This window comes from Phalacrocorax carbo, chromosome 4, assembly GCF_963921805.1.
Source record: "Phalacrocorax carbo chromosome 4, bPhaCar2.1, whole genome shotgun sequence".
Classification (NCBI taxonomy): Eukaryota; Metazoa; Chordata; class Aves; order Suliformes; family Phalacrocoracidae; genus Phalacrocorax; species Phalacrocorax carbo.
Genome location: NC_087516.1, coordinates 66,766,735 through 66,793,764, shown reverse-complemented (window position 1 = coordinate 66,793,764; position 27,030 = coordinate 66,766,735). Strand labels below are relative to the sequence as shown.

General features: G+C 37.4%; 1 protein-coding gene across 1 annotated transcript in view; it reads right to left on the bottom strand.

Annotated features, from left to right (window-relative positions):
• EDNRA (endothelin receptor type A) overlaps positions 1–12,159 on the bottom strand; it is a 35,066-nt gene extending 22,907 nt beyond the window's left edge. The window contains exons 1-2 of the mRNA XM_064450299.1: positions 11,902–12,159; positions 8,467–8,940 (exon numbers count right to left, since the gene is read on the bottom strand). Of these exons, the coding sequence (XP_064306369.1) occupies positions 8,467–8,868 (402 nt within the window). The 5' untranslated portion in view covers positions 8,869–8,940; positions 11,902–12,159. The remainder of the gene's footprint in view (positions 1–8,466; positions 8,941–11,901) is intronic.
• Positions 12,160–27,030: the final 14,871 nt, after the last annotated feature.

Below are 27,030 nucleotides of genomic sequence, written 5' to 3'. Positions count from 1 at the left end.
GCAGGGTACAGAAATTTCAGAGGGAAATAACACATTGATTTTGTATTTAAAAAATGAGCCCAAAAGTTTAATTCAATTAGTCCTGATTTACGTAGGTGCAGTATAAGAACTGGGACTAACTGGCTCTGCTCCTCCAGTGCTTTTGCATGTTTTAATATCCAAACAAAATGAGTGTAAGGTTTTAGCAGATTACATTTTCTCTCAAGGCACAAGGACAGAAGGAATCAGGCTGATTATCCCAACTTGTATCCCAGCTCTCCATGAGTTGGTCAAATGGATTGTGCTTTTGCAAACCCACTCACAAAATTTCTGAGGTTTCAAAATAAGGCATGTGGCAAAGGAAATGCACTTTTCCCCTTCTGCAGTATGCAACTTAGGAGTATTTCATACATTTCAAGTATGGTGCAATTCCTGAGTGAGAAGAGTGTAGTCGACAGCATATTTTTACACTGAAATCAGAAACCAAGATTTCAAGGTTCTACCGTTGGTCTTAAAAAACCTCAACAAAGTGACCAGCCAGCCACAGCTTCCTTGAGCATCCCCCCTTCTCTGCTGCTTTATATGGCCTCTCTGCCCTGACACTGCAGCTTGAAACAAACGAGACAGCAGGGCTGAGAACATTCCTTGGCAGTGATTTTTAAATGTCACTCAGTTGATTTTATTCTACCGCTGTTGCTATTTTCTAACACCCATTTTCATGCTAGCTGATGTACAAAACATAGATAAAGTCCCACTGTGCATCCCAAGCAATTTATATATAGTCTAAAAGAGAGAATGTTATAATCTAACCACATGAGTATTCACCAGTACATGCTCATGTGCATCCACAGTATTTATCTAATACTAGGCTGATACTGTATGTTTACAGGCAGATGATGACCCTGGAGCTCAGCCCAAAATAGATGAACTGGGTTAGGTGCTGGATATGAACTGTCTCTGGGCTGCTCTATAAAACCTGCTTTGGTTCAACAACTGCATGCCAGGAGGTCCTCTCTCTCTGCCACATGGCATTGAGGATGAAAGCAAAGGTTTCATACCTGCCCTTTCCTGCTCAGTTCTCAACCTAGTGCTCTAGAGCCTTCTTCTTCTTCCTATATGCACTTGGGACCATTGTTGTGCTGGCACACAGTATCCACAGTATCTGTTTCCCAGACACTGAATGGTGTTTCATACAGATAGTGCTTGCCCCTCATGCCACCCCCATGCAGGATACTATCCTGAGTTTCATGGTGTTTAAGTGTTGTCAGATCAGCACATTTGGGGGTTTTTTTCTTTGGTGGTTTTTTTTTTTTAAAGTCTAGTTTCCTCTAGGAGACATTGAGCTGTCTTGGTAAAGCTCTGTCTCAAATTGTGTTCTACAATCATGTATGCCCTTGTCTGCTTCAAAGCTTGGGCCAAATAAGTACCTGGTGTTTTGGTTGGAATCCAGGTGAAACCTGACTGAACACAGAGGTGTCTGAGGTCTATAACACTGAGCTGACTGCATTAAGTGAAAAATTATGATGATTCTGACTGAAGTGTTTCTCCTGTATCTGATCTGTAAGTCTGGTTAGTTAGGAAGAAGAGTGGATTGAGCCTCCTGCTTGTGGTATTTTGGTTGTGGTATTTTGATTCAGTGACTCAATCGGGACCCTTCTGTCCCCATGAAACTTAATAGGACAAGAATTCACTGCATGTTCTCAAGCCTTTCTCTTCTTTCTGTAACCCATATATCCAAGAGAGAATTGGATTGCAGGACAATCCTCATCCATCTCCTTCTTGGGACCCACAGGCTGTTGCTCATGCCACATATGTAACTCAGCTGTGCTCCACGACTTTGGAAAGAGGAAGAGCTGTAAGGGTGAAGGAAAGAGAACATAGCCTGTCTCTAGGTATTCCTTCCCTTCTCACTGCTGGTGTGAAAACTGTCAAATCAGGGAAGGACAGTGAGTAGAGGAAAAGTAGAGGAAAATGAATAAGGCTAACCTTTGTAATGCAGGGCACAAGAACAACATTGAGTGTATCGTGGTGACATGATAGTTTGGGCTTCTGCTAACTTTGGTATCGCTTGGCTTTTTCCTTATACTTAGATTCACAATACTGCCATAGTAGAGAAGGCACTCTGCATCTCTTCAACTGTTCTTTGCAGGAAATACTTTCCTAATTTTGCTACAACCAAGAACCGTCTTTTTTTCCACTTTTGGTGGATAAAAGACTGACTGGTTTTTTTTTTTTCTGGAAGGAAGAAAGGTTATGTGGGGATGCAGGAGAATCATCAAAGACATTTTTTCCTCTGAATTGCCCTACCACAGCTTTTTCTGCTGTTTTGGTCATCTTTGCCCAGCTGAGTGAAGGTGGAGGTGGCAGAGGGTCTCAAGCCATTTCATGGCTGCCTATAGTCTTTTTCTCCTGCTTAGGCAGCTATAGAAGGGAATGTACAGTTTTTACACAAGAGAAAATAGATGATACTTCAAGAGATCCTGTAAGTAAGAAAGCAAATGGCGTGATTTTGAAGCAGAACATTCTATCACAACTAACTGGTAAAAAAAAAAATCCTAAATTTTATGTTCTTGTTAAAATGTTTACATTTATTACAAAAATCTACTTAGCAGTAAAGCATTCCTAACAACTTTAGACATTTCCCCTGTGGTATTTTCACTGTTCACAAAGTAGGCTTAGTTTCTTTTTTGTTGTTCTGCGGTGTTGGCTAACTTTCCATCCTTTTAGGTAGACTGTTTCTCAAGCTGTGCTGCTCTTCTTCAGGGAAATGAGCTGCAAGGTATGCTTACGTGCATGGTGATTTGTTGAAAAGAGTTTTTTCAATCCCTGGGCAAAATACTGCTTTTGTTATTCTTCCAGCTGTGTTGTCTTTAGTGTGCTGTTAGAGTGACAGGATTGCTAAGAAATTACTGCTGAACTGTTAAACCCTGGATGTGCACAATCAAAACAATTGTTATCTGTAGAGTTCAGCTGATTGAAAAATAAAGAGAGCAAACATACTAAAATATTCTGTTAAACTTAGAGTCTCTAGGTACTGTACAGTATTACAAATCCACAGAACAGCAAAGAAGGCATGAGATGTCAAATTGAAGATGAGGGAGGAGCTGCCTGTGCACCGAAGGGAACATATATCCCACCTCCGCAAAGTACAGCCATGAGTTAAAGGCAGAGTGGATCCTGAACTAAGACCTAGAATATAAAATCTCCTCCTTAACTCCTATCTTAGTATGCACATTAAACACTTGCTGCAAGGAAGCTCCAGTCTGAAAGTGGAGACAACAGATTCCTGATGGACTTCCCTTCCCTATTCCATTTTGGGTAACTTTGGCCTTCAGGACTCAGCAATCAAATCCTGTGCAATGTATGATCACTACGTGGAGACATAAAACCAATTAATAGGTCATGTTCTGAGCAAGTTATATGGCTTTCTGCATGCCACTGGGCTACCAATGCATTGCTTCTTGGAATCACTGGTAAGAATTCAGTGAGAACCAGAATGCAGCTGTTAAGCTGGTGGCCTCAGAATTTCCTACTGGTGTTGGTACTTCATTGAGAAATATACACTGCACATATGACAAATTTTGCTTTTAAAGGGGGGTTTCTTTTCTACGTGTGCTTAACTTTATGTGTGCTATGGGCTTGGCCACATACCCCTTAGGCACAAAATTATAACTACTGTGAAGGTCACTTGCTCTATTAGCCTACAGGATCAGTCCCAATGTGTTTAATTATCATCTCTTCTCATGTATACTATTAATTCTGTCAGTAAAGGTAACCAGATGTGCCAAATAATTTGTGATTAAGTAAGGGATTGGTCTAACACTTATACATTTGCTCTGATGTTGAAAACATCCATGACTAGAAATGCCTCAGCTAAGTCTTCTTTTACTGAAGGCAAAATGGCTGAAGATGTTTGCTTACTGCCAGCTGCCTTTCATATTTAGACTCATAATGTTCTATGTGGACTACTCAGATTTAGATGGCATTGCAATTAAGATAAGCATGAATACAAATTTACTAACAAAAATGCTTAGTTTATTAAAACATAATCTTCTTGAGCTGTTTGAGCAGTGGATATTCTTGCTTGTTTTCTGGGTAGATGTTTTTCACTTCATACTAGTGAAAAAATTAGAAAAATGTTTGTTATTCACATTTAAAGAAACAGGTTAAAAGGTGGCTAATTTGCTTCATCTACTTCTTTATAAACTAATGGTTTAAGAAGTTAAGCATATTAAGATGTAAGGCAATATAATTTATGTCAATCCTATGTAGGTCAGTTTTCAGTAAATAGAACTCATTTAAACATTTTTCTCTAAATTTCATAAAAATGGAAGCAGAGACAGCTCAGGACTTCCCAATAATATAGTTAAAACTGAATGTTGCCATTCCAAAGGCTAGAGCCTTGGCCTAGAGTGTTTCTAGCTCCATGAGCTCAGGAAGAGCTATGGACAGCTTTTTCTGCAGAGAGCACCTGTTGTTCTTGCTGTTGCACTGCTAAACTTTAGCCAGTGACAGCAGCAGCAGCCATAAGGGCTTTCCAGAGCTTTAGCATAGCTAAGCCAACAGTGGTGCTATGGATATTCTGCTGCTGATGATGATGTGTAGCCTTAGAAAACTGTCTAGTTTCTTTGTGGAAAGCAGTCCTGTAAAGAAATTTTCATGCACTGTGTCCAAACTTAGCTTATTTGCTACAAATACGTAGAGCAGTGTTGGGTAATGTGGGTGATGCAGCAGCTTTCAGCTATGTGCTATGCCACCTGATAATAGAAAAGGAGGTATGAAACCTGTCTCTTCATCAGTGCCTTAACCCTACCTCTACAGCAGCATAAAACATAAAAGTTATATTTCCCAATCTTCTTTTCACTGCAAAGAAGTCATTCTTACTGATTTGGAGGCTTTAGGCTTTGACATCTTGAATGTCTGGGGTGGATATGTTTTGGGTAAAGAGGAAACTATTTGGGTCCAGGGACTATAAACATGCAGTTGAAAATGAAATTGTCTTAGCTCAGTCTAGTAAGGCTGGATTTATAACTGGCACCCTTCCTCTAAAACTCAATTTGTTTCAATTTTTAATATTGATTTGATACTACAAGTGGATATACTAGCAGTAATTTAGTGTAATAGGGCTTTAATACATCCAGAATATCTTCAAAGGAGGCTGGTGAATCTTACTCACATCTCAATCCATTTAACAAATTGCTAAGTGGAATCCACTATATAATTACAGTAATTGGAGAAAGTAAGGGGAAATTTTTGAGCCTGCTGTACCGTGAAGAAAGGATAAGAACGTCAAACACCTGTGACCATATCTTTAGCTGACATAATTGACATAATTTCTTTTTTCTCCAACATCACATCTTTGTTAATTGTGTAAATGCATAACAGAATGATGGACTCACTTCTCCTGGGACCTTACATTTTCAATTAGTATAATCTTATAGCTGCTTCTTCTAAATGGATTTGAATATCAGTAACATTACCTACTTCTCTTTTGAAAGTAGGTTCAAAATCGTTAAGGCTACCTTATGTTTAAGGAAAGCGATTATACCTTTTTCTGATATTACATTATAATTGCACAGTATTACACATTTTGTTCTATACGATGTAGCCATCTTGATACTGTACTATTGGTTATTTTAATATGCAGATGAATGCTTATTTACCCCAATTCTGATTTCAGAGCTGTTTTGTCCTCTTAAAAATAAGGATATGACCTATAATGTATAGTTTGACACCATTTGTTTATATAGGTACTAATAATGGTTCAACATGAGGTTGACTCTGAAGCTAAAAGAATCTTTAAAATAAAGTTAGAACTAAACGTATAAAATATTTTAGAATTTACACTTAAAGGAAAAATAAAACCACTTTAATTTTTTCCTTAAAAACCATCACTTCCATTTTCAAATTGTGTATTTCCAGTGGCCACCTTTCATACTGTCACTCAACAAGAGGAGCTAAGTTGTGCCACAGATTTTAGGATCCCTAGCGATACAAATAGGAATGCCATTTAACAAACTTTAAAATCAACTCCTATTGTAAGCAGACATATTACTGAATGGTTTATATGAAAATGGACTGTAAATAGTAATAGAATTTCTTACCAGAAGTACTAGAGCTCTCTTATAAATGCTATAAATGCCTCCCTGTATCAGAAAACATGCAGCTAACCTTATACAACAAGATGTTGTACAAGGTAATGTTTGAAGTAATTTATTTTGGAGGTTCAAGCACTCTAAAAATTACTAAAAGTTAGAATTATGCTTGTAAATGTGATTTTAATTCTGCCTTCTTACATGTAGGAATTGGCATACATTGATGTCAAAGGGCTGCAGTTTCATTCACAGCCTTTACTTATCAAATACTTCCCTGCAGTACAGAAATAGATTTTCCTATAGGCTTCTATAATTTCATTTGAACAGAGATATTCAGGACCACAGTTCAGCTCATCATATAAGATACAGCAAGGTGAATGAACCTACAGAATGCCAAAGAAGTGCCAGAAAATTAATAGAAGAAATTTATTGCAAAGTAATAAAGGGAAAGTAAAAAATAGTTTGTTACTTTTAACTAAACTTCTAAAAAATTTTCAGAAGACCATTCTGAAAGGCAAAATTAATTCCAGATTTCCATTCCTCTTTGTGAAGAAGCAGCAGAGCTCTTGAAAGGTTAGAAAAAAATTTGTAATAAAAATACTTCTTCTTTCCCAAACTCAGCTCTGAAAAAAACACATGCCATTCTTCCTTATGATTTCTTATCAGAAATACCATGAGAAGTGAGAACACAGCCTTAGCAATTATTCATAAAGAATATCCATCAGGATAATTTACCACAGAGGAAACTGTAATGCATCATGGGAGATGCAGTCCAGGCTACAAGTCCAGTTCACTAAGAATAATGAAAACATGCCAAACCTCAATCCCATGTCCCATTAGGCATCCACAGAGCTATGGAAGACAGGTGAATCTCAAATCAGGCAGAGGCTAATCTTTCAAATCAACTTGTTAATCCAAAATACTCTACAGATATCTGCTATCTTATCAACAAATTAATTATTTAATTTTCCAGGTGGAATATTGGAAAATGGAAACTAGAATTTCTATTAAATCAGGTGCATTATTATTAACAGTCTTCATCCTAGTTTCAAATTCATATTATATTAAAACCAGATAAAGTTAAAAGACCTATCTGTAATTTATACTACTGGAAGATCAGAACCAGGTACTTCATTTTACTGTAGATAATGTGCCTGTGCACAAATATAATGTATGCACATATACATATTTTTAATCCATTAATGAATTCAAATTTTTATGATCTTGACCTGCCTTATAATGCAGGTCAATAGATATGATATCAATGTTTATATAGATAGAAAAGATGTCTTTTCAATTCACTGTTTCTTTAATTTTAAAATCCAATTTGAAAACACAAGCGAGTAGTTGTTATAAAGTTATGCATTAAAATGTTTTGTTTAAAACACATGTAAGTAAAAGTTAAGTCTCTAGAATCTTTAAGGGCCAAAATTGTGTGGTTTTTCTTCATTATATTACTTAGTGTTTTATTTACTAACAGAAACACCTTAAGTTTTTACTGAGAAAAGAAAGAAAAATTATATCCTATCAGCTATGCACTTGTATGCAATCCACAAAGATACAGATAGAAGCTTACAAACTTTCGTGATTTTCTAAGAGAAGTTAATATCAGTGAGACGTATTTAAAAAGGACACAGTTCTGTTCACTCAAGCCTGTCCTGGAATCATGCACGTTACATTAGTAATGATACACTGCATCAGCAAAAGCACTGCTTTATGGCTTTGTTTAGTTAAAATGAAAAATTAAAAAACTAGGACAGGATAACTCTATAGCAGATTAAAGAATTGCTGAGGATCCTTTTTATACTTTGACAAATCCAGATGAAATATAATATTTCAAAAATATTCTATGATATAATTGATTTTACTAACTCTGGAATAATTTTGAGAATCTGCTATTAATGAATATTAAACTAAAACCTTAACATTCAGCTTAACTGACATAATCTCTCTGCAAAGCCGCAAAATGAAGCCTGCAGATCACAGAGAGTATTTTCTGTAAAAACATAAAGTAAGGATAGAATATTTCAAATATAGCAACTAGTCCAATGCTATATGTCCATCAATGAGGAGAACAGTTTATAAAAAGTCTTCCCTCATAAATTCTTTTGCTAGCTATAGTAGCTATAACAATGAAGAGTTCCTGCGAAATGCCCAAGGCCAGCTTTGGTTAACAGCCAAGAGCTACATCATTTTTAAAAGGAGATACGCTTTTTCTTTACAGAGGTGAGACCTGAGAGCAAGATTTTTGTTGTAGAATGACAAAAGTCCACTTTTCGTAAGTGGACTATTCATTGACAAAAGAACGCTACTTAGACAAAGAAGTAACCCTAGAGAACAGACAGTGTACTTGTAAGGAAGCTTGCAATTAGAATGTATTGTTGCATCCTACCTTGTACACAATGATAGGAATATCAATGACGATATAGATAAGGTCTCCTAGTGCCAGACTGGCTATCAGTGCATTCGGGCCATTCCTCATACACTTGTTCTGGTAAATGATCCTCAGCAGAGTCGCATTCCCAACCATTCCAACGATGAAAATAGCACAAGATACCACAGTGTTAATGTATTTAAAAGTCTCAGCAATCTTAGTCTGCTGGGAGCATTTGACAGTTTGATTGGACACCAGGGGCTGTCTGGTGGTGAGAAGTACACTGGATTCGATCCCTGAGAAAGTGGAAAGGTAGTTTCCCAAGTCACTGTGATTGGCAGCAAATCTGTCAGAGCTGTCACTGAGGGCAAATCCTGGAACCAGCAGCAGCAAGGAAACTCTTAAACACAAGGCTTCCATCCTGAAGTCCCAAAAGAGCAAATTCAGTGAGACACCTTCAGTATTTCGATGAGACACTTCTCACTTGTTCACCTGCAGAGAGAAATAATAAGCAAAAAACAAAACCAGAATCAATAAAACAGGTAGGCTAACACACCCTGTTTCTCACTTAGGAAGGGTTTTTGAATGTACAGTCTCTACAGCACATATATATAAACACCTTTTTATAATCACTGTGCTACTCTGAAATCTGGGTTACACACGTTAACTGACAGAAGGCAAACACAAAAAAAATTCCAGAAGTAATCGATAGCTTATACAAATGAGATCCCACAAAACCCTTTTATTTGAGACATAATTTTTATATGAATGGAAAAAATATGGTGGATGAAGTTCTGTTTTAAAATAGTCTTGCAAGAAAAGTGTACCAGCAAAGAGAGGCCTTGGAGAGTGTTCAATGATATTTTAGCTAAAATAAAAAGTTATTATTTTTTCATTGAAAAAGTAAGGTAACAGCACTGCATTAATAATTAATGGTAGTAAATTTGTTAATTTTCTGAGTCTTTTTGATATATTGCAACAATGAGGCTTTATATTCTTTTTTCTCTGACTTCGTAATTACCTGGATTTCAAATGAAGACTGAAGATATATGCATTTCAAATAAAATTTTGGACCAGATCCAAAGTCCCAAAATATTAGGAAGAAGATTTCTATAGTCTTAAGGTAGACCTCTGGCCAGGAAAAGCCCTTCAAACTTTACATGTCATTTAGTTCCTGAATGTCATTGCAACTCATGTTCAGTACTTTGCCACGGTGAAGCAAATTATAAAAATTGAAGCTCTTTTAAAGATAAAAATTACTTGGTTTAGTATTCTAAACAACAATGCATGACATTTCCAGATAGGAAAGGAAGTATCATAGCATTCTGTCTCAGCATGTACAACTGCCTATGTGTAACCACCAGAGCTGGGTCCCTGCCACAGCAGCATAGATACTATGCCTCCAGTGAAACCAAGGAGGCCACTCAAATCCATTTGCTTGAAGCCTCACTTTAGTTTAAGATAAGGATTTCTTTACATGGCTCATATCTGCAAAACGAGACAAAGTGCTGCAGTGTTGCCAAAAGAAGAGTAGAAAGTAAAATATTTATACCTTTCCAATTTCTGGGGACTCACATGAAGGATTTGGGACGATCCTTTTAAATAAATGAATCCTAATTTCATTCCCTATGGGGCTGTAAAATCAGAGTTTATAGGAAGAAATTTACCAGAGAAAGAATGTGGGAGACATTTTACTGATAGGACTTCTGGAGGCAGCCACAGTGTAAATATTTACTACTATTACCCTCTTCTGTTGTGTGTGGTCTGTAGAATTGTGTGTGTACCTATGTACAGCAGCGAATGCAACATTAACCTGAGTATTCCTGTCTGGTGTGTAGAATGCTGTCCGTCACAGACCAGTCTTTTATACTGGTATATTTGAGATGAGGATCTGACCAACTGTGAGTTCCTGTGCACTCGATCTTAAAGTTTAATATGCTAAATAGTAAATCCTTCCTTATTAAATGCTGGTTACGATGCTATCTCAGGGCAGTTAGCAACAGTTTGCATAATGTAAGTGCTTTCACTTTAGGTTTCTAAATCACACCAGAAAAAAACAGACATATTTGACTGTAACTTTTTTCACTCAAGTATTAATATTTTTAGTATTTACTCTGACTATGATTCCCCAGTTTACAAATGGAAAAACTGAATCACTAATGATTCAAATGACATTCCCAAGTTCATATGTGCCCAAGTAAATGTGATACAGCTATGAACAGAACCCACAGCCCTCTGCTTCAGTGGCTGTATTAGCATCTTCCTTATTTAATGGCGTTTTCATATGAAAATTTGTTATATATATCATATGAACATGGTGGTAGCATGGCAATCATGCATCCGGCATGCAAAGCTAGGAACAAAACTGCCAATTACCATCTCTTCCCTCTCCTGGAAGAAATTTTTCCTTAAGAAGCAAACTAGAAAATTTTTAATATAATACTTTCTAAAGATACTTTCTTACTGATTCCTGACCGTCCTTCATTCCTCTGTGCATATTTTCAAAGTGTTTATATTTTTACAGAATATAATACACAAGCTGCCTCATGTAAGTAACATACCGGCATCCGTAATAACTTTTTGTGACAACATAATCTAGTATTCTCCTTCACACGTAACCTGAATACCTGGTGCGCGTGGTTGTTGGGCTAATTTGGAGGCCACACGCAAGGGCTGTGCCTGTGCTCCTCCAGCACTGCAGGAGTAGCCGCAGATGCCGAGAACAAAACTCCTGACTTGCCTGGGGTGTCAAGCCAGAAAAATTGCCATGCCGAGATTCGCAGGAAGAGACCATACTATTGGAAACTGAATTATTCGAGGTATTAAAGGCGAGCTAAAAAGTTAACAATGATTCATCTGCCCAAAAGGCAGCTGAGATGCAAACAGGAGCAAATAAACTTAACCAGGGCACGAAAGCGCTGCGAGAGACACCGCCGCCAAGGCCAATGGCCCTTGGCTGTCTCCCACCCCAGCGCAGGCAGCGAGCGCTCTTTGCTGCTGGGGCAATCGCCTTGCATTTCTTCCTCTAACACAAAAGAAAACCCTCTCCGCTTGTAACACTGTCAAAAGATCAATTCCAACATGCACTTGGCGAATCAGTACTACCTCCCCTGCAGCCTATACAGAGCATCGGACGAGATCTGTATACTGTTAAACTTTATTTAATTTAAGAAGAGTTACCCCAAGCTGCCTTGTGCCTGTCTCTTGTTCCCTCCCTCCGTCTTTCATACTCGCTCACACTCGCTCACACACTCAAACACACGCACACTCACGCCCACACGCACTCACACGCACTCGCACACACGCACACTCACACGCACACTCACACGCACACGCGCGCGCACACACACACACGCACGCACACAGAGGCGCAGCAGCGTCACCCAATCGTTATCTGGAGGGTGCTGAGGGCGCCCGGCGGCAGCGGGCCCCGCAGCGGCAGCCCGCACTCACCCCCGGCGGGCGTCCTCCGCCCGGCTCCCGCCCAGCCTCATCCCCGGGCTGGGGCTGCCGCCGCCGCCGCCGCCGCCGCCGCTGCTGCTGCTGCGGAGAATTTCCGCCGAGTGGCTTTTCCTGGGATAGTCTTCCGAGATCCTCTTGCCTGCGTCTAACTGGGTGGGATTGAAAATCTCCACCTCCGCTAAATCAGTAGAAGAAAGAGACAGACTGAAGAAGTCAGAGCGTCCCCTTTTCTGCCCCCTCCCCCAATTAAAACAAACCTCCAGCCCAAACTGAGCCCCTGCCAATGTTAAACACAAAGGCTGCCTCCCGGGCACAACACTGAGCTCTTTAACTGTTTCCTCGCTGAAACTGAGCTGAACTACTTTGCTGGACTCATCTCAGCAGCAGCCTTGGGAATCCGCTACTGTAGCTGCCTGCTACCAGCACGTAGGGTTCTCCGAAAGGTTGCGTCTCTGATCGAACCAGACGACACAGGAGCAGTGAGAAGAGAAGGGGGGAAAAATTCCGCCGATGAAATATACAGCTTTTGCTTTGCATTTTGCCCGGGTTTGGCCAGGACTATAACATGGTTCCAAGACAATCAGTAAAACTGGATGTGTAAGAGTTTAAAAAATGCGGAGAGTGACTGTTGCTGGGCGAAAATTTCTGTGGTCCATCCAGGACACACCTTGCTAATACCTCTTAGTTTCCAAGACCAAAAATACATTTACAAAGATAATAAAAGTGTAGCATTTTTCTGGCATTCCTATGTTTCCCAATACTGTTCTGTCAAGGTAGTGGTACAAAAAAAACTTGCATGGAAAAAAGTGGGAAGTTCTCTTACAGCTAATAGTCTTTTCTCATGATGAAAATATACCATGGTATCAGACAGAGCAGCTTGTAGCGGAAACAGTTGTAAAATCCCCTCATGCTAGCAAGTTCAAGAAATCTTGAGTCCCTTGCTGAATTGTTTCAAGATCCTCATTTCATGGCAACTTTCCATCTGGCCATACCACAGAAATCATTTTCTAAACATATATGGGCTTCTTTTGAATACAGAAAGGCAGTCTTCCTAAATATTATATAAAAATATGTGGTCCTAAAAGAATAAAAACAGACTGTAAAGAACAATAGAAAATGTGACGCTAGTGGCCTGCAGAATTAAAATATCTGGCACTAAATCATGTAAGAAATTGGTTTGAACTTTATGAGTTTTGCATAGTTAGAGGAGTGTTTCTGTAGACATTATTTTAAAACATCTGATAAATCTTGAACAGGAAAAACCAGCATCTGGATCGACAGGCATAGCCATACTTTATTTTTTCTAGAAAGTAATCTCAGTTAAACGATGTGTCAAAACACAATATCTTTGAAGGAACATAAGGTTAGTCATAGATGCATAGTATTAATGATTTGCTTTGTCAAGAATCATCTGTATGATAACTTTCTGGAAAAACTATTGAAGAGCTAGAAAGGGCATACTTAAACATTATGCACACTTTATAGAGTGCTAAATGCCCAATGCAATCTCTTATATGTTCTCTAATCATTCTTAACACCCTCTTCCTTGCCTAGGATCATTTGACCTTTATGTCTAAACATCTAGACTTGTTAAAAAAAAAATAAATTATGTTTCTCATCTCATTCAAAGACAAATTTGTCCTTCCTGTTCCTAAGTCCATTAATTTGGAAGGTTTACATCATATATTCAGGCACTGCCATGCATAACCGTATTTACTATTACATGAAATAATCAAATTTACTAATGCTGTTAACGTTCTATTTCAACACATGAAAAAGAGAGCTCTTTATTACCATTGTGAGCGCTTCTATTATTTCCAAACCACATTCGTAATATTAATTAATAGAAATTACTGAATTGGTCAGTTCTGTGTTCTTTGTTATTATCATTATTGCTTATTTATTAAATGGACCTTTGTTGTCTTTGATCTTTTAGGTATCTAAAACTGAGTTAAATTCTTGTCTTAAACTAAGTTAAATTCAAAAGCTATATTTAATTGTTCCTGCTAGTTTGGTGTTTTTTTTTTTAACTGTGTTCAGGAAGGTCACATGGAAAAGGAAGTTAACATATATGGATTATCAAAAAACTGCAGGTGCAAATGCAGTTGGCCTCAGCTACTAAGAAAAGTGATAAAATACAGTTCTTTACACTGAGATATTTTCATCTCTTAGAGACACTTTCACCATCCCTGCAGAACTGCTATCCTATGCGTGCATTCTTTTATGGAAGAGTTCTTGACTGAGGACTCTCTCTTCCAGGTTCAGTGCAGTGAAAGTGTTTCCTCTGACCTCTTCTGTTTTGTGTGTTTGACAAACTACTTAGCTTGTCTTGGCCAACTTCAAAGATTCAGAGTAAGGGTAACATATTAGCCTCGTTACAAAATAACCCATTATACTTAAATTTTAAGGATACCTGGGTTTTGCAGCTGGAGTCATGTTTCAAGAAGACTTTCAACACTTTGTAAAGCTATTAATTTTCCTGAAGCATTCAGGTATTAGGAAGGAATACTTTATTGCAAGTGTTACTAGCTTAATGAAGCTAAAGCTGCAGTGCCTTTTACGAAACTACCTCAGAGGCAATAAAAGAGGATCTTTAGTTATGTTTGGAGGAGATAATTTTGATTGAAATGAATGTTTAACAGATGTATTACATATTAAGCCACTTATCTCCTCAGACTTGGTATGAAATAGGAACATATGTTCATCAGCTCATGGAGTCCTAAATTGTATTCCTGAGATTCAAAAGACCAAAATCAACATCAGATATCATCTGTAGTTGGCATTTTCATAAGCAGTCAGTTGATGTGTCTATAATCTGTAGCATTTTCAGAAAATGAGAAGAGTTATTCATGGGGAAGTATGTCAATATCTAACTATTTTGCTTTCTTCCACTTGACCTCTGACATAGTTTTTGCTCCCTCAGGAAATAATACAAAATACTATATTAGAAGCCACTTGGATAATTTGGAGCAATGAATCTAGATACTTTGGCTAAAATACTGGATGACTGTTTCTCCAGTTCTAGTGAACAATCTTGTGAATAATGTTGCTTTGTATTTCTGAAATAAAAGGAAGTCAGCAAATCATAGAAACATGCTAGTTTGAAAAGTATTTGGTGGGCAGGTTTCTCAACTCTTCCTAAACCTGGTTCAGCCAGGGTTAACTGCACATAACTGTACATAACTGTAACATAAACTGTTTCTCTAGAAATGGCATACCTAGAACTCAATGGGCTTAGCACAAATAAGTCCTCTTTCTGGCAAGAGTATATTGCTCCTCCCTCCCTCCTTCCTCCCTCTTCTCTCCCCTCCATCTCTCTTCCCCCTTTCTCTGTCTCTCTCTTTTGTTTCCTTCATGTTGCTAGAAACTTTTGGCAATTTACAATATGAATTTATAATTCAGAGAGAATTATAGTGAGAATACTTTAATATTAGTTTATTCTAATAATTGGAAAGGTAATTGTATCAGAACCACTAAATATTCCTTCCCTTGGACTATGGGAAGTTGAAACCTGAAGCTGTAACGGAACCAAAAGAGAAAAAGGATTGAAGTTTAAAGGACAAAATAGACCACAGTGCCAAACAATTAGTATAAGAACAACTACAGGAGCTATTGCACCCCAAATGGCAATATTAGTCAGGAACTGTGGATTGGGTATATAGAAATTTTGCAGAATCATTATAGAAAAGTTTTAGTAAGAAGTGAGGTTGCTGGACCTCTAGTGTGCACATTGGAGAGGTAGCAACATATATTATTAGTTCCCTTCAATTACTGAGCATTTTAGCTTCTTCTGGGAGCATTTTTCTGCTGTGTTAAACACAATGGACTACGAACATTTCAGGAAAGATTTACAGGGGGAGGTAATGTTGTTGGTCTCCATTTCTGTAGATGGAAACCCTTTCTCAAGCTCTTGTTCCGTAAAATCTGATGGGAATGCACCCATGAGTGCTGAGGGAGTTGGTCAATGTCATTGCAATGCTACTTATGAAAAGGCTACTCATACAACAAAGTTGGCAGAGAAGGACCTGGGTTTCCTGGTGGACAACAAGTTGCCCTTGAGCCAGCAATGTGCCCTCACAGCAAAGGAGGCCAATGGGATCTGCAGCTGCATTAAGCAGAGTATTGCCAGCAGGTGGAGGGAGGTGAACCTACACCCCTACTCAGCAGTGATGAGACACATCTGGAGTGCTGTGTCAAGACAGACACAGACCTGCTGGAGAAAGCCGAGCAAGTGGCTACGATGATTAAGGGACTGAAGCATCTGTCATATGAGGAAAGGCTGAGAGAGCTGGGACTGTTCAGTCTCCAGGAGTGAAGGTGCAAGCAGGATCTTATCAATATGTATAAATACCTGGTGGAAGGCAGTAAAGAATACAGAACGAGACTCTTCTCAGTGGTGCTCAGTGACAGAACTGGAGGCAGTGGGCACAAGCTGAAATACAGGAAATATGATATAAACATAGGAAAAAATATTTTCACTATAAGGATGATCAAAGAGTGGAACAGGTTACTCAGAGAGGTTAAAGAGTGAATATCCTTGGAGATATTCAAAACCCAACTGCACACAGTCCTGAGCAACCTGTTCTAGGTGACCCTGCTCTGAGCAGGGGGTAGGTGATTTCCAACAGTCCCATCCAATATCAGCACCTCTGCAGTTCTGGAATTCTGTGATTCAGATAAAACTTCCATCATATCAAGAGTTATTTGACAGCTTTAGAATTCTTGTTTTCAAAACACTTTGAGTTATACAGTTCCTAATGGAAAATTATATGGTATTGCATTGAGCATGAACTACACTAAAAAAAGTACTTGTAAATTAATATTCTGTGGCAAGTTGGATATTGTCCAAAAGAATGATGTGATGTTTATTGAAATATTTTGCAAAGGGTGTATTTTTTAAATGTTAGCTCTATAAAGAAATTATTTTTTTCTTCTTCTCTTCTGAGGCCAAAACAGCAAAGCAATTGACTGTAGAGAGCATTTGGAGATCTTCAGCTTTTCTCGTTCTTTGTCCCCATTGTTTCAGGCAACCCTGAAACTAGCTGTGAGCTAAGGGAGTTCAAGCAACCCACTCCAAAAACACCGGTCTTTAATGGTAACAGATAAAAATATTTTTACATAAAACCCTACATATACATTAAAAATACATACATAAAGAACAATGAAAGAGATATATCTCACAGAAGATGCTTGTTAAATAATCGTGCAGTGAGTGAAATTATGCAGTGAGTGGTTATATGCATACTAAATAAGAAAATGGAAGAAGGAAAAACAGATATAAAGACAAATTAAAATTTTATTTAAAGGACACTAAGAGGAAGAGAAATTATTAGATCAGAAAAACTTTCATGATTTACGTTAGTTCACAAAAGTAAGTTTCAATCTGCATTTGCAGATGGGAGCCTGTGCGGAACACATGTTCTGTGATAAAGGAATGCTCTTCTGCTGCCAGATGCTTCTTTTATTATCTTAATCACTACTAAAATTATCTAGATAAGATAGTAAGATATTAGAATGCAATTTTATCTTAATCTAAATAAGGTTAAAATTATTTCTATCATCTACTCTGCAGTGAAGCTGTTTTTCATGGAAAACCCTGACTCATCTCACTTATTTCTAATGTTTCTAACTTCTCTGATTTTTTATTAGCCTAACTAAAGCTGAGATAAGCTACTTGTACATTTACTGTGACACAGTAAACTCCCGTTATATTATTCAATGTCTAATGGTTAACGTATACTGTTTGACGTGTTTTCTTACCATAAGTGATACATGTAGGCCTATTTACAGACTTATCATTAAGTGATAGATCTACAAAATTCTTTATGTTTTATAGATGTTAGGAATGCTCTGCAACTCAATTTTAGGTTAAAGGCTGTTCAAACTATCAAGGTTTCTGGAAAAGATTGCACCATTCCTATCTGCTGTCGAGAAAACCATTATTTACTGGAAACCAAAGAACACATTTAGGTAGCTAGGATAGCATTAAGACAGCATAAATAGAGAAATCAAGGCTTGTAATACTTGAGAAAGAAGGAGCAGACAGTTCTTTAGACTTTGGTGATAGAGCTCTTCCAACCATCCAGGAATGATCCTTCTATTTTCATGTTTATGCATGTGGAGTATTCTGTTTGTTTAACAGTGCAGCTGGCTCTGTCCCATGTTTAGAGGGGCTGGGTTAAGATATGATTGGATTCATGGGTATATGATTGGTATGATGTGCTGTCATGTGTTGTCATGGCCTTTGTATGAGGCAAATGAACACTTAATTGTGATACTTATAACTGATTAAAGGAGATAGCAACAGTTTTTGTTAAGAAGTTCACCTTTATTACCTTGCTGTGACACAGATTTCCATTGCAATGACTTTTACCCTCTTTTACGTAGATGAGAAAAAACAAGCATGAATGATATTATGTCAAGAGACAAATGAAAGTCCTTATGCTAAGGCCTCAAATTAGTTCCTTGCAGTTGGTACCTAAATACATGTTTTGTGGGGGTTTTGTTTACTTCATTTAGTAAAGAAATATCAGTAATCTCACCAAAAAAAAAAAAATCCAGGAGAATGTAATACTAAACATTTTTATTAGACCAAATCCAACATTTTCTGCATGACTGGTATAAAACTACCATAATCCAGGAACTTCTTAACGGTCATATACAGATCCACAGTGAATAATAACACAACTGATCTTACAGACCTATTTTGAAATCCTGTGTTTTGATCAGAGACATAATTTGGAATTATATTTTGGGTCTCTTCCATAAAAATACCATAGATTGATTCAACAGAATCCAATCTCATAAAAATCTCTCTTACAATGGAAGTTCCATGGGACCATTTTATCATTGGGAATTGTTTCTTGTGTTTCTTGAAGTTTGACACTATGTGGAAGAAATGCTTTTTCTGGTACTTGGCTGTGTTAATACAATTCAGTGATACTGAGTTTCAGAATTGTCAAGAAATCTGAACTTGTCTTGAGTATTCAGAGGGTTGCGAGCCAACTAACCTTGGCTCTTTTCATTCCTCTTCCATCCCAGGTTGTTCATAGAGACCCTTATCTCTTTTGCTGTATTCTTTCTAATGAGAACTACTCATACCTTCCACGTATGCCCAGTAGGCATCAAATGCTGACAGCAGTGTTCATCAGCCATCTCCCTTCTACTGATTCTTGCCCTACCCACTGTTGATGATCTACTGTAGTTTCTCACACGGTAGTGTGCCCATTTTTTAATAAACTGAACACTAAACGGATGAATTTTGCTAATTTACCCTTAATCCCAGTCACAGTGGTGGGGTTTGGTGTGGTGAGGAGAGACAGAGAAGCAAACCAGCAGAATGCCAAGCCTCTGGCTGGCAAGGCCCCTGCCTTGCTGTCTGTGGTATCCTCCTTGGCTGCTGGTTCCCCAGCTCGGAGGGAGCAGCTGGGCCTTGCTGGTCCCTGACAGAGAGACGGCACGCTGGAAAGAAAACAGGGAGTGATTTTATGTGTCTTAGTCCAAGTATCCTTGACAAAAGATCCAACTCAGTTCTGCTATCTTTGGACAAAAATATTTCTTTCTTTGGTGATAGCAATCTTACTTTGCCTTATAAAAGATTGTAAAACTGAGTTTATTTCTATGTGTCAAGCCACTGTGGATTAACCTATGTCCTCTCAAATAAAGGGAAATTATGGAAAGATAAATTAATAATGCTGTTGAAATATACAGGCATCTTAATCATATATGGGTATTAATTTTTAAAAAAATTTTGTCACAGTTAGTACCTTCAGATTTTTCAGAATGCAAAATGAAAATGAACTAGAGATATTTTTGCCAGTATCCCTTTCCTGGCTGATATTCCACTACACTTATAAGGATTTTAATTTTATAATATTGGGTTTTTTTGTCATGTTAAACTCCAGTGTAATAAGAACATAGATAACATACAGAAGAAAGTCCTACAAAAAATCCTTTGTGTCAAGTTGCAACAGAGGACTCTTCCGCTTGTGTAGATAAAAAATTAAAATTTGAGACCTATGCAATTCCTGGGCACAGTAGGGTAAATAATGATATTAGGTTTCTCCAGTAATTCTTATGAATACAGCCAAAAGCAAGCTATTGTTAGTAATTAAATAAAATAATGTATTTTAGGTGACAAGAACCAGTATAGCTCAGTTTTTAAATTTTTAACTACTACTTATCCTAATCCCAAATTTTCATCAACTGTTAATTGATTTAATGTGCTATTCAATTTAACTATTCAGGAATCACAGAATCATGGAATATTTTGGGTTGGACGGGACCCTTAAAGGTCATCCATTCCAACCCCCCTGCAAGGAGCAGGGACATCTTCAACTAGAACAGGTTGCTCAGAGCCCCATCCAGCCTGACCTTGACTGTTTCCAGGCACGGGGCATCTACCACCTCTCCGGGCAACCTGTTCCAGGGTTTCACCACCCTCGTTGTAAAATATTTCTTCCTTATATCTAGTCTAAATCTACCCTCTTTTAGTTTAAAGCCCCTTGTCCTAGCACAACAGTCCCTGCCAAAAGGTCTGTCTCCATCTTTCTTATAAGCTCCCTTTTAAGTACTGAAAGGCTGCAATAAGGTTTTCCTGGAGCCTCCTTTTCTTCAGGCTGAACAACCCAACTCTCTCAGCCTTTCTTCACAGGAGAGGTGCTCCATCCCTCTGATCATTTTTGTGGCCCTCCTCTGGACCTGCTCCAACAGGTCCATGTCTTTCCTGTGCTGAGGGCTCCAGAGCTGGACGCAGAACTCCAGGTGGGGAATCACCAGAGCAGAGTAGATGGGCAGAATCACCTCCCTCGACCTGCTGGCCACACTGCTTTTGATGCAGCCCAGGATATGGTTGGCCTTCTGGGCTGCGAGTGCACATTTTGGCTCATGTCCAGCTTTTCATCCACCAGTAAAAAATACCACCAATAAATGCATGCAAATATAAATTTATGTACTCTTTGAACTAGTGAGTTTATAATTTGCAACATACTTTCCTGGGGAAGAACATCTGGAAAAACACTTTCCACTTCCATATGGGTGTAAACCTCTTATTTTCTAATCCATAAGTGAATGGTATAATGCTAAATCTTAACTAGGTCAGATTTAAGATGGTTGGAATGTAATGTGCTCTTTTGCATGATGAAAGCTCTGTAGTTAGTTAGAATAGTCTACTATGAATATACCAAAAACCATACATATTGTTGTGAAACAGATGCTGAAAACATACATATTAATATTGTGGGCTAATGTTATTTACTTCAGATCCACTGAAATCAAAGATATGTTGTGGGACTCTTACAACATTGTTGAATGAGGTTCTGAGTTGGCATAAGTGAGTATATCTCTTGAAGGAAATGGAAATAAATATATTTGTATTGTCAGGGAGTGATCATAAATGATGTAATTCTTTCTGACTTATATTAATAAACTTTGTAGGGAGCCATGCCATCATGAACATGTATCTCAAAATATATGTGAACCTGGATGGTTGTGTCAATTTTCTGCAAAAGCTTTTTCTGCTTGTTAAGAATTTTGATTCATTTTCACAATTTTTTTAGTAATTCCTGACTTTTTAATGATAATTAATTCACTAGTGGCTACAATACTTAAGATCAGTAAATTTTCAATTATTGTTGCAAAATAGTTGAAAATCGAATTTTGATCCTGAAATAACCTGTAATTCAAAACATTCTTACTGGAAATTAGCTTCCTGAAAGTGAAAATATTTAAAGAAATCTGCATCCAAACAAGCTTTAAACTGAAATAAAAACACGTATGTATTGACTTTGTAATAGGCCTTACTCAAAGCTTGAGTGAGGCTAATTTTTTTTAATAATTGCAAATAATGTATATGTATGAAATTGTATTGTTCACATGAAGTTTATAATCAAAGATAAAGTTATTTTTAAAATTTAAACAAGTTATTTATACAGCCATATGAAGATCAAACAAGTGGGCAAAGCTGGATTCTTGCAAACTACATAGTTTAGCTGTTTGGCATACACTCATAGCAAAATATCTGGATGAAAACATCAACAACTGCCTGTGATTGATTTATAATATAAAAGTAGCTATGTCCTTTTTTTTTTTTTTTCAGTTGGTGCTATTTAAATCTCATCTGTACTATTACTTTTGAAATAATGTCCAAGAACAATAGAAGCTTTACGAGAATTGTTACCAATATGGGAGAGAAATGCCTTTTGTATTTAGAATACTGTAACAGTCTAGCAAAGTGCAAGATGGACTAAAAAACTGCTTCCAGCTTAGCTTAGAACCTATACTTTATACCTTAGACTGAACTTTATTTGGATTGGGATCTGAGTACTGACATTTTCTCTTTGATTTGTGTTAAAAAGCGGAAAAATGGCTACAAAAGCCTCGATATTATTTTCTGTAATTTTGTAATGCTTTCTTGGAATTTCGTAATATACTGAAAAACTTGAAGGGGTTGCTTGTGAAAAACTTCTGCTGAGATATTTTGGTGTCTCTAACCCCTTTTAGTTCAACTTAAAAATGGAATCTATTAAAACTGTCCTACCTCTGAGGAATGTTTGTTAGCTCCACTAACTGCACCTTTATTCCTAGATAAATGTCCTCAGATTAAAGAAATTTACCCACCTTTCCAGTTCTTTGAATACACATGCCTGTACACATATATCAGATGCAGCACACCAGAAGATCTTGTTTATTGTCAAAATTCATATATGCAAAAAAGCCTTTCAAGTTATGCAAAAGTAGGAAAAAAGTCTGTATGATTTTTGCTGCTAGCATTTGGCGAGACGAAAGGGAAATGAAACAAACAGATGTCCTATAAGCTGTCAAGACCTAATAAGTCTGGTATTAATAGACATGTCTGGGCCAAGTTCTCTCTAGAGATAGTAACAATAATTGTTGCCTCCAGATAGTCACATGCCTAGTCTCTGCAATTTTCTAAAGGGTTCAAATTCTCAATTGTTTTGTTTTAAAAATTAATCATTACTTATTATAATGTTATCTCTAGATTTAAGTACCCACCCCTAATGAGGTGTCTCAACATGAAACAAACTTTAAGGGTTTTTTTTGGTGGTGAATAGGAACTGATAGTTTAGTTCCTTCTGCCCCGGAGGGCTGGCATGTCTTGGTATATTAAGGAATGCTGGTTTGAACAGATATGTTGGGCAACTTATATCAAAATGTTGAGACCTAGATTCAGGCTATTTCCTTGTATAAGGTTGTTCCATTATAATACACCTTGCCCTCCATTGTCACCTGGTGGTTCTGTCAGCTAGCACTGTACTTGAGCATCTCAAGTGCTCAGGAGGGTGGATGAATAACACTTTCAGAGACAGCCTCCTTTTCACTTAGGACTTTGGATATGAAATGATATTAACTAATCAGTTTTCTTACTTCTTCTGGTAGACGACACCGATTTTTGGTCTTTTGTTCAACCACTGTCAAACCATTTATGGGAAAAACTATAGGCCAAGTTGGGGACTTCAGTTTCTTACAGAAATCACAACACTCCTTTATGGAAAACATGCTTGAAACAGCTGTAAAAACAGGTAAATAGAGAGAGTGGCATAAAGTGTAATTCTGTTCTAATATTTACCCTAGCTGAAGTTAACACCATTTGGTTTGCTAAAAAAGTCATCACATCAGTCACCATCTTAGGAAGGATCTTTTTCAAAGAAAGCAACTCTCTCTTGTGCTTTCTCATTCTCTAATTTGCTTGTGCATATTTATGTTTATAATATTTTCCTTACTTCACTTGGTTATATACCCTATCATGACCTACAGTCATGTCTATAGGCTAGACACCGTATTTTAAGATTTGCACTTAAGTATGTATCACTTTACCCTGTTTGCTAAGGTATTGCTGCAAAAGGTACCATGGTAGTGTATTATTGTTTGCAATGATTAAGACTATGCTTCTTAGAGGCCATACACTTCTGAAAAAACCGTTATGTTACTGTATTCATTACAGACAGGCCGTGTGATTTATTTACAGTATCTTGTTTAGGTCACCTATTTCTAGACCACTAAGATTTTAAGCTTCACTGTTCCTGCTAGAGTTTCAGAACACTAAATTGTTAAGATTAACTTTGAATAACGAAGAGCTGAGGTAGATCCAAAATTCTAATGAAAGCCACTGTTGTGTTTGTGGAAGACAACACATACCATGATATGCATGCATTTATCTGAAGGGCTGGGGTCCGTTGCCATTTTCTTTATTTGTGCATACATAATAAACCATACTTAGAGAAATACTCATGGGCTGTGTTTATCCTGGAAAGCATTCAAAAGACTGAATTGTCAGTTTAACCAGATCTTTCATGAAACATTTACATATTCAGATATAACTGATAACTATTTCTCTCCTCTGTGTACTCACAAACATCCAGAGGAATTAAAACTATCAATATTTTAAAAAATATACTCTTTGTATGTAACATCACTGTAGATGCATATGAAATTCTCAGTGGCAATGCTGTGGATTTTTTGAAGAAAGAAAAGATTTTAGGGTTTTAAAAATGGTTGAGTCAAATGTTTTCAACCACTTAATAAAAACAAGCTGGTACCAAACTTTTAAAGTAAGTCTCAAAACGGCTGGCACTAGAAGAATATCTGCACAGAAACCGGGACATTTCTGCAAGTTTGTGGTATTCTTTTGGGTTTTCAGTAGGAGGAACTGGTATACAGAATCTGCCCTCTGATTGCTTTGAAGTAGAATAGCTCTCAGTTCAAAGAAGGCCACAAACAGGCCTCTTCTGAATTTAGTTGCCCAAATTTAAGATGGTGCTACCTAACCATTGCTTGTTACCAATCAGAAGCTGAACATATCCCTCCCCTAATACTGTTAGGGGAAGAAATATTGTACATGTTTCTATTTCACCTCATGCCAAGTCCACCTGAAAATACCCTCTTGCACTTACATGTTAAACTAGGGCAGCTGAGTTGATCTGAAACAAGTAAAGGGACCTTGGGCAGGCTTCCTTTGTAGAGAAAAGGTGGCAGTGACAAGCAGGTGAGGGTGAAGCAGTTGTCAAAGGCACAGTTTCTCCTAAAATAGATTTTGGTTGGTAGCTATGACTCTAAGAGCATTATAAAGCTCAGAAAAGTTTTCAATTGTTCGTGTGTCAAAAATACAGAGTATTTGTTAAGCAGCTGATGCTATTAACTAGCATGTGCTGGCAGTTGCTATAGTTTAAGATTTACAGAAAGGAAATAAATTTGAAACAAACTGATGTTTTAGTTAAATGTTTCCAGCTTCCTGTTTTGCACAGTTTGACTTTTCCTTATATTTTTCTTTCTTATTCCCTTGTCTGAGTATTGTTCTGATTAGCCTGAAGTCCAAACAGTGTGTGCTTTGCTGAAGACTATGTGAATGTGCTGACAGTTCTCAGCTTGGCCTTTTACATTGTAATCAATTGATTGAAAAAGTTCTTCAGCTGTGGAAGACCATCTTCAAAACAGAGGGAGAAGGTCTAGCTTTTCCTTGAGCTTTTTTATTTTTTGTTATTTATATTTGGTTTTGTGTTGAACTATTATGCTTTTTAATGTTTTTCTTATTTTTTCTTAATTCCTTCAATATGCTTTCTGAATAGTCACTGAAGTGGAATCACTGATTCATGCCTAATCAACATGCCTGATTTTCAGCTGTTAACTCTGACTGTAAAGTACCACATTTATTTTATTTATGACTGAAGAGTATATGACTCTTTGGTGAGAGGCAAGTTCTGTTCAAAGTGTATTTCTTGAAAGGGACATGCTATTTTTTCTGCCAAAATCCATTAGTAGAAAGCTACCCAACAAGTATGAAAAAAATTACTCTAAACCCATATCACACAGATAGTTCATAAAAACAGCTTCACAAAATACAGGTTTAAATTCTGCCTAGTCTAAAATGTCTAAATGGTTTGAATAACTACTGGGGAGGAAAGAGGTAATCTTTTGCTCTTTGCATGTGTATTTTACAAAGTAAAACCTATTTTGAATCAGATTGGAAAGATTTTTCTCTTTCCACTGATCTGTGCCAGAATCCAATTATAGAACATACCCCAGTAATGGCAATAAATAATAGTTATAAGAGGAGAGTGAGGAATGGGAAGGCATGCTACAATTTGTTGTTGCCAAATAAGACCCTTTAATAAGAAGTCTGCTTATTTTCTTTAAAGTGACATTTCAAATATTTTCTTCCTCATTTACAGTTTAAGAATTGGAATACTTCCAGGATCTTGGTGCATTTGAAAATTAACTAAATGAAGCATATATTTTAAACTTCAACAGCTTATTCTTCCTCTGAATAAAATATCTGAAGCATAGAAGGAATGAAATCCTGACCACTCTGAAGTCACTTGGAAAATTCTTTTTGTCTCTCAGTGAAGCTAGAATTTCACCCCAAGTGGCTCAAATCTTCCGCTATTCTAAATTGCATTTTGGAGACCAATCTTTTTGCGGAGGAAGTCAGATTGCTATTTTACATGATTATCCCATTTAAACTTTAAAATAAATTCCAACTGGCATCTTGCTTGAACTCATTAAAGAACAGATTAGTCTCTTCAGCTTCTCTACCTAGTCATGAAGGCGTGAGAGCCAACATGGAGTTTCAAAATTTTCATACGGAAAAACAGGGTCACATAAGGGTCCATGCTCCTGTGACTGTACAGTGAAGACTATATACAGAAGGACATTTCCTGTGAAGAATTAAGAATGTTGGATGCATCATCAGAAAAACAGCAAGTCCAACAGTCATGATTTCTAGAGAATCATAGTGGCACTGACATTACATTAGAAGCATTAGGGTTTCTCACTGCTGTTATAACCCTATTGCAGAATAGGGATGGGGCACATAAAGACCATTTCTTTGTGCATTTCCAGTGCTGATTAGTTTCCCTCCATTTGTTTGCTATCAATTCATTTTCAATCAATGAAATACCTGTGATAGTAATCACCCACAGCATTGAAAATTTGTGGGGGTTAACACTAACTCTACAGACATAATGAGGTCCACGTTGGAAGAGACACTTAGTGAAGTCACAGCTATCAAAGTGATGACTTTAGAGACCTGCTGTCAGTAGGACTTCAAAATCTCAGCAATTTTCATGGAGCTTTTGGTGTGGTTTAGATTACTTGGTTCTAAAC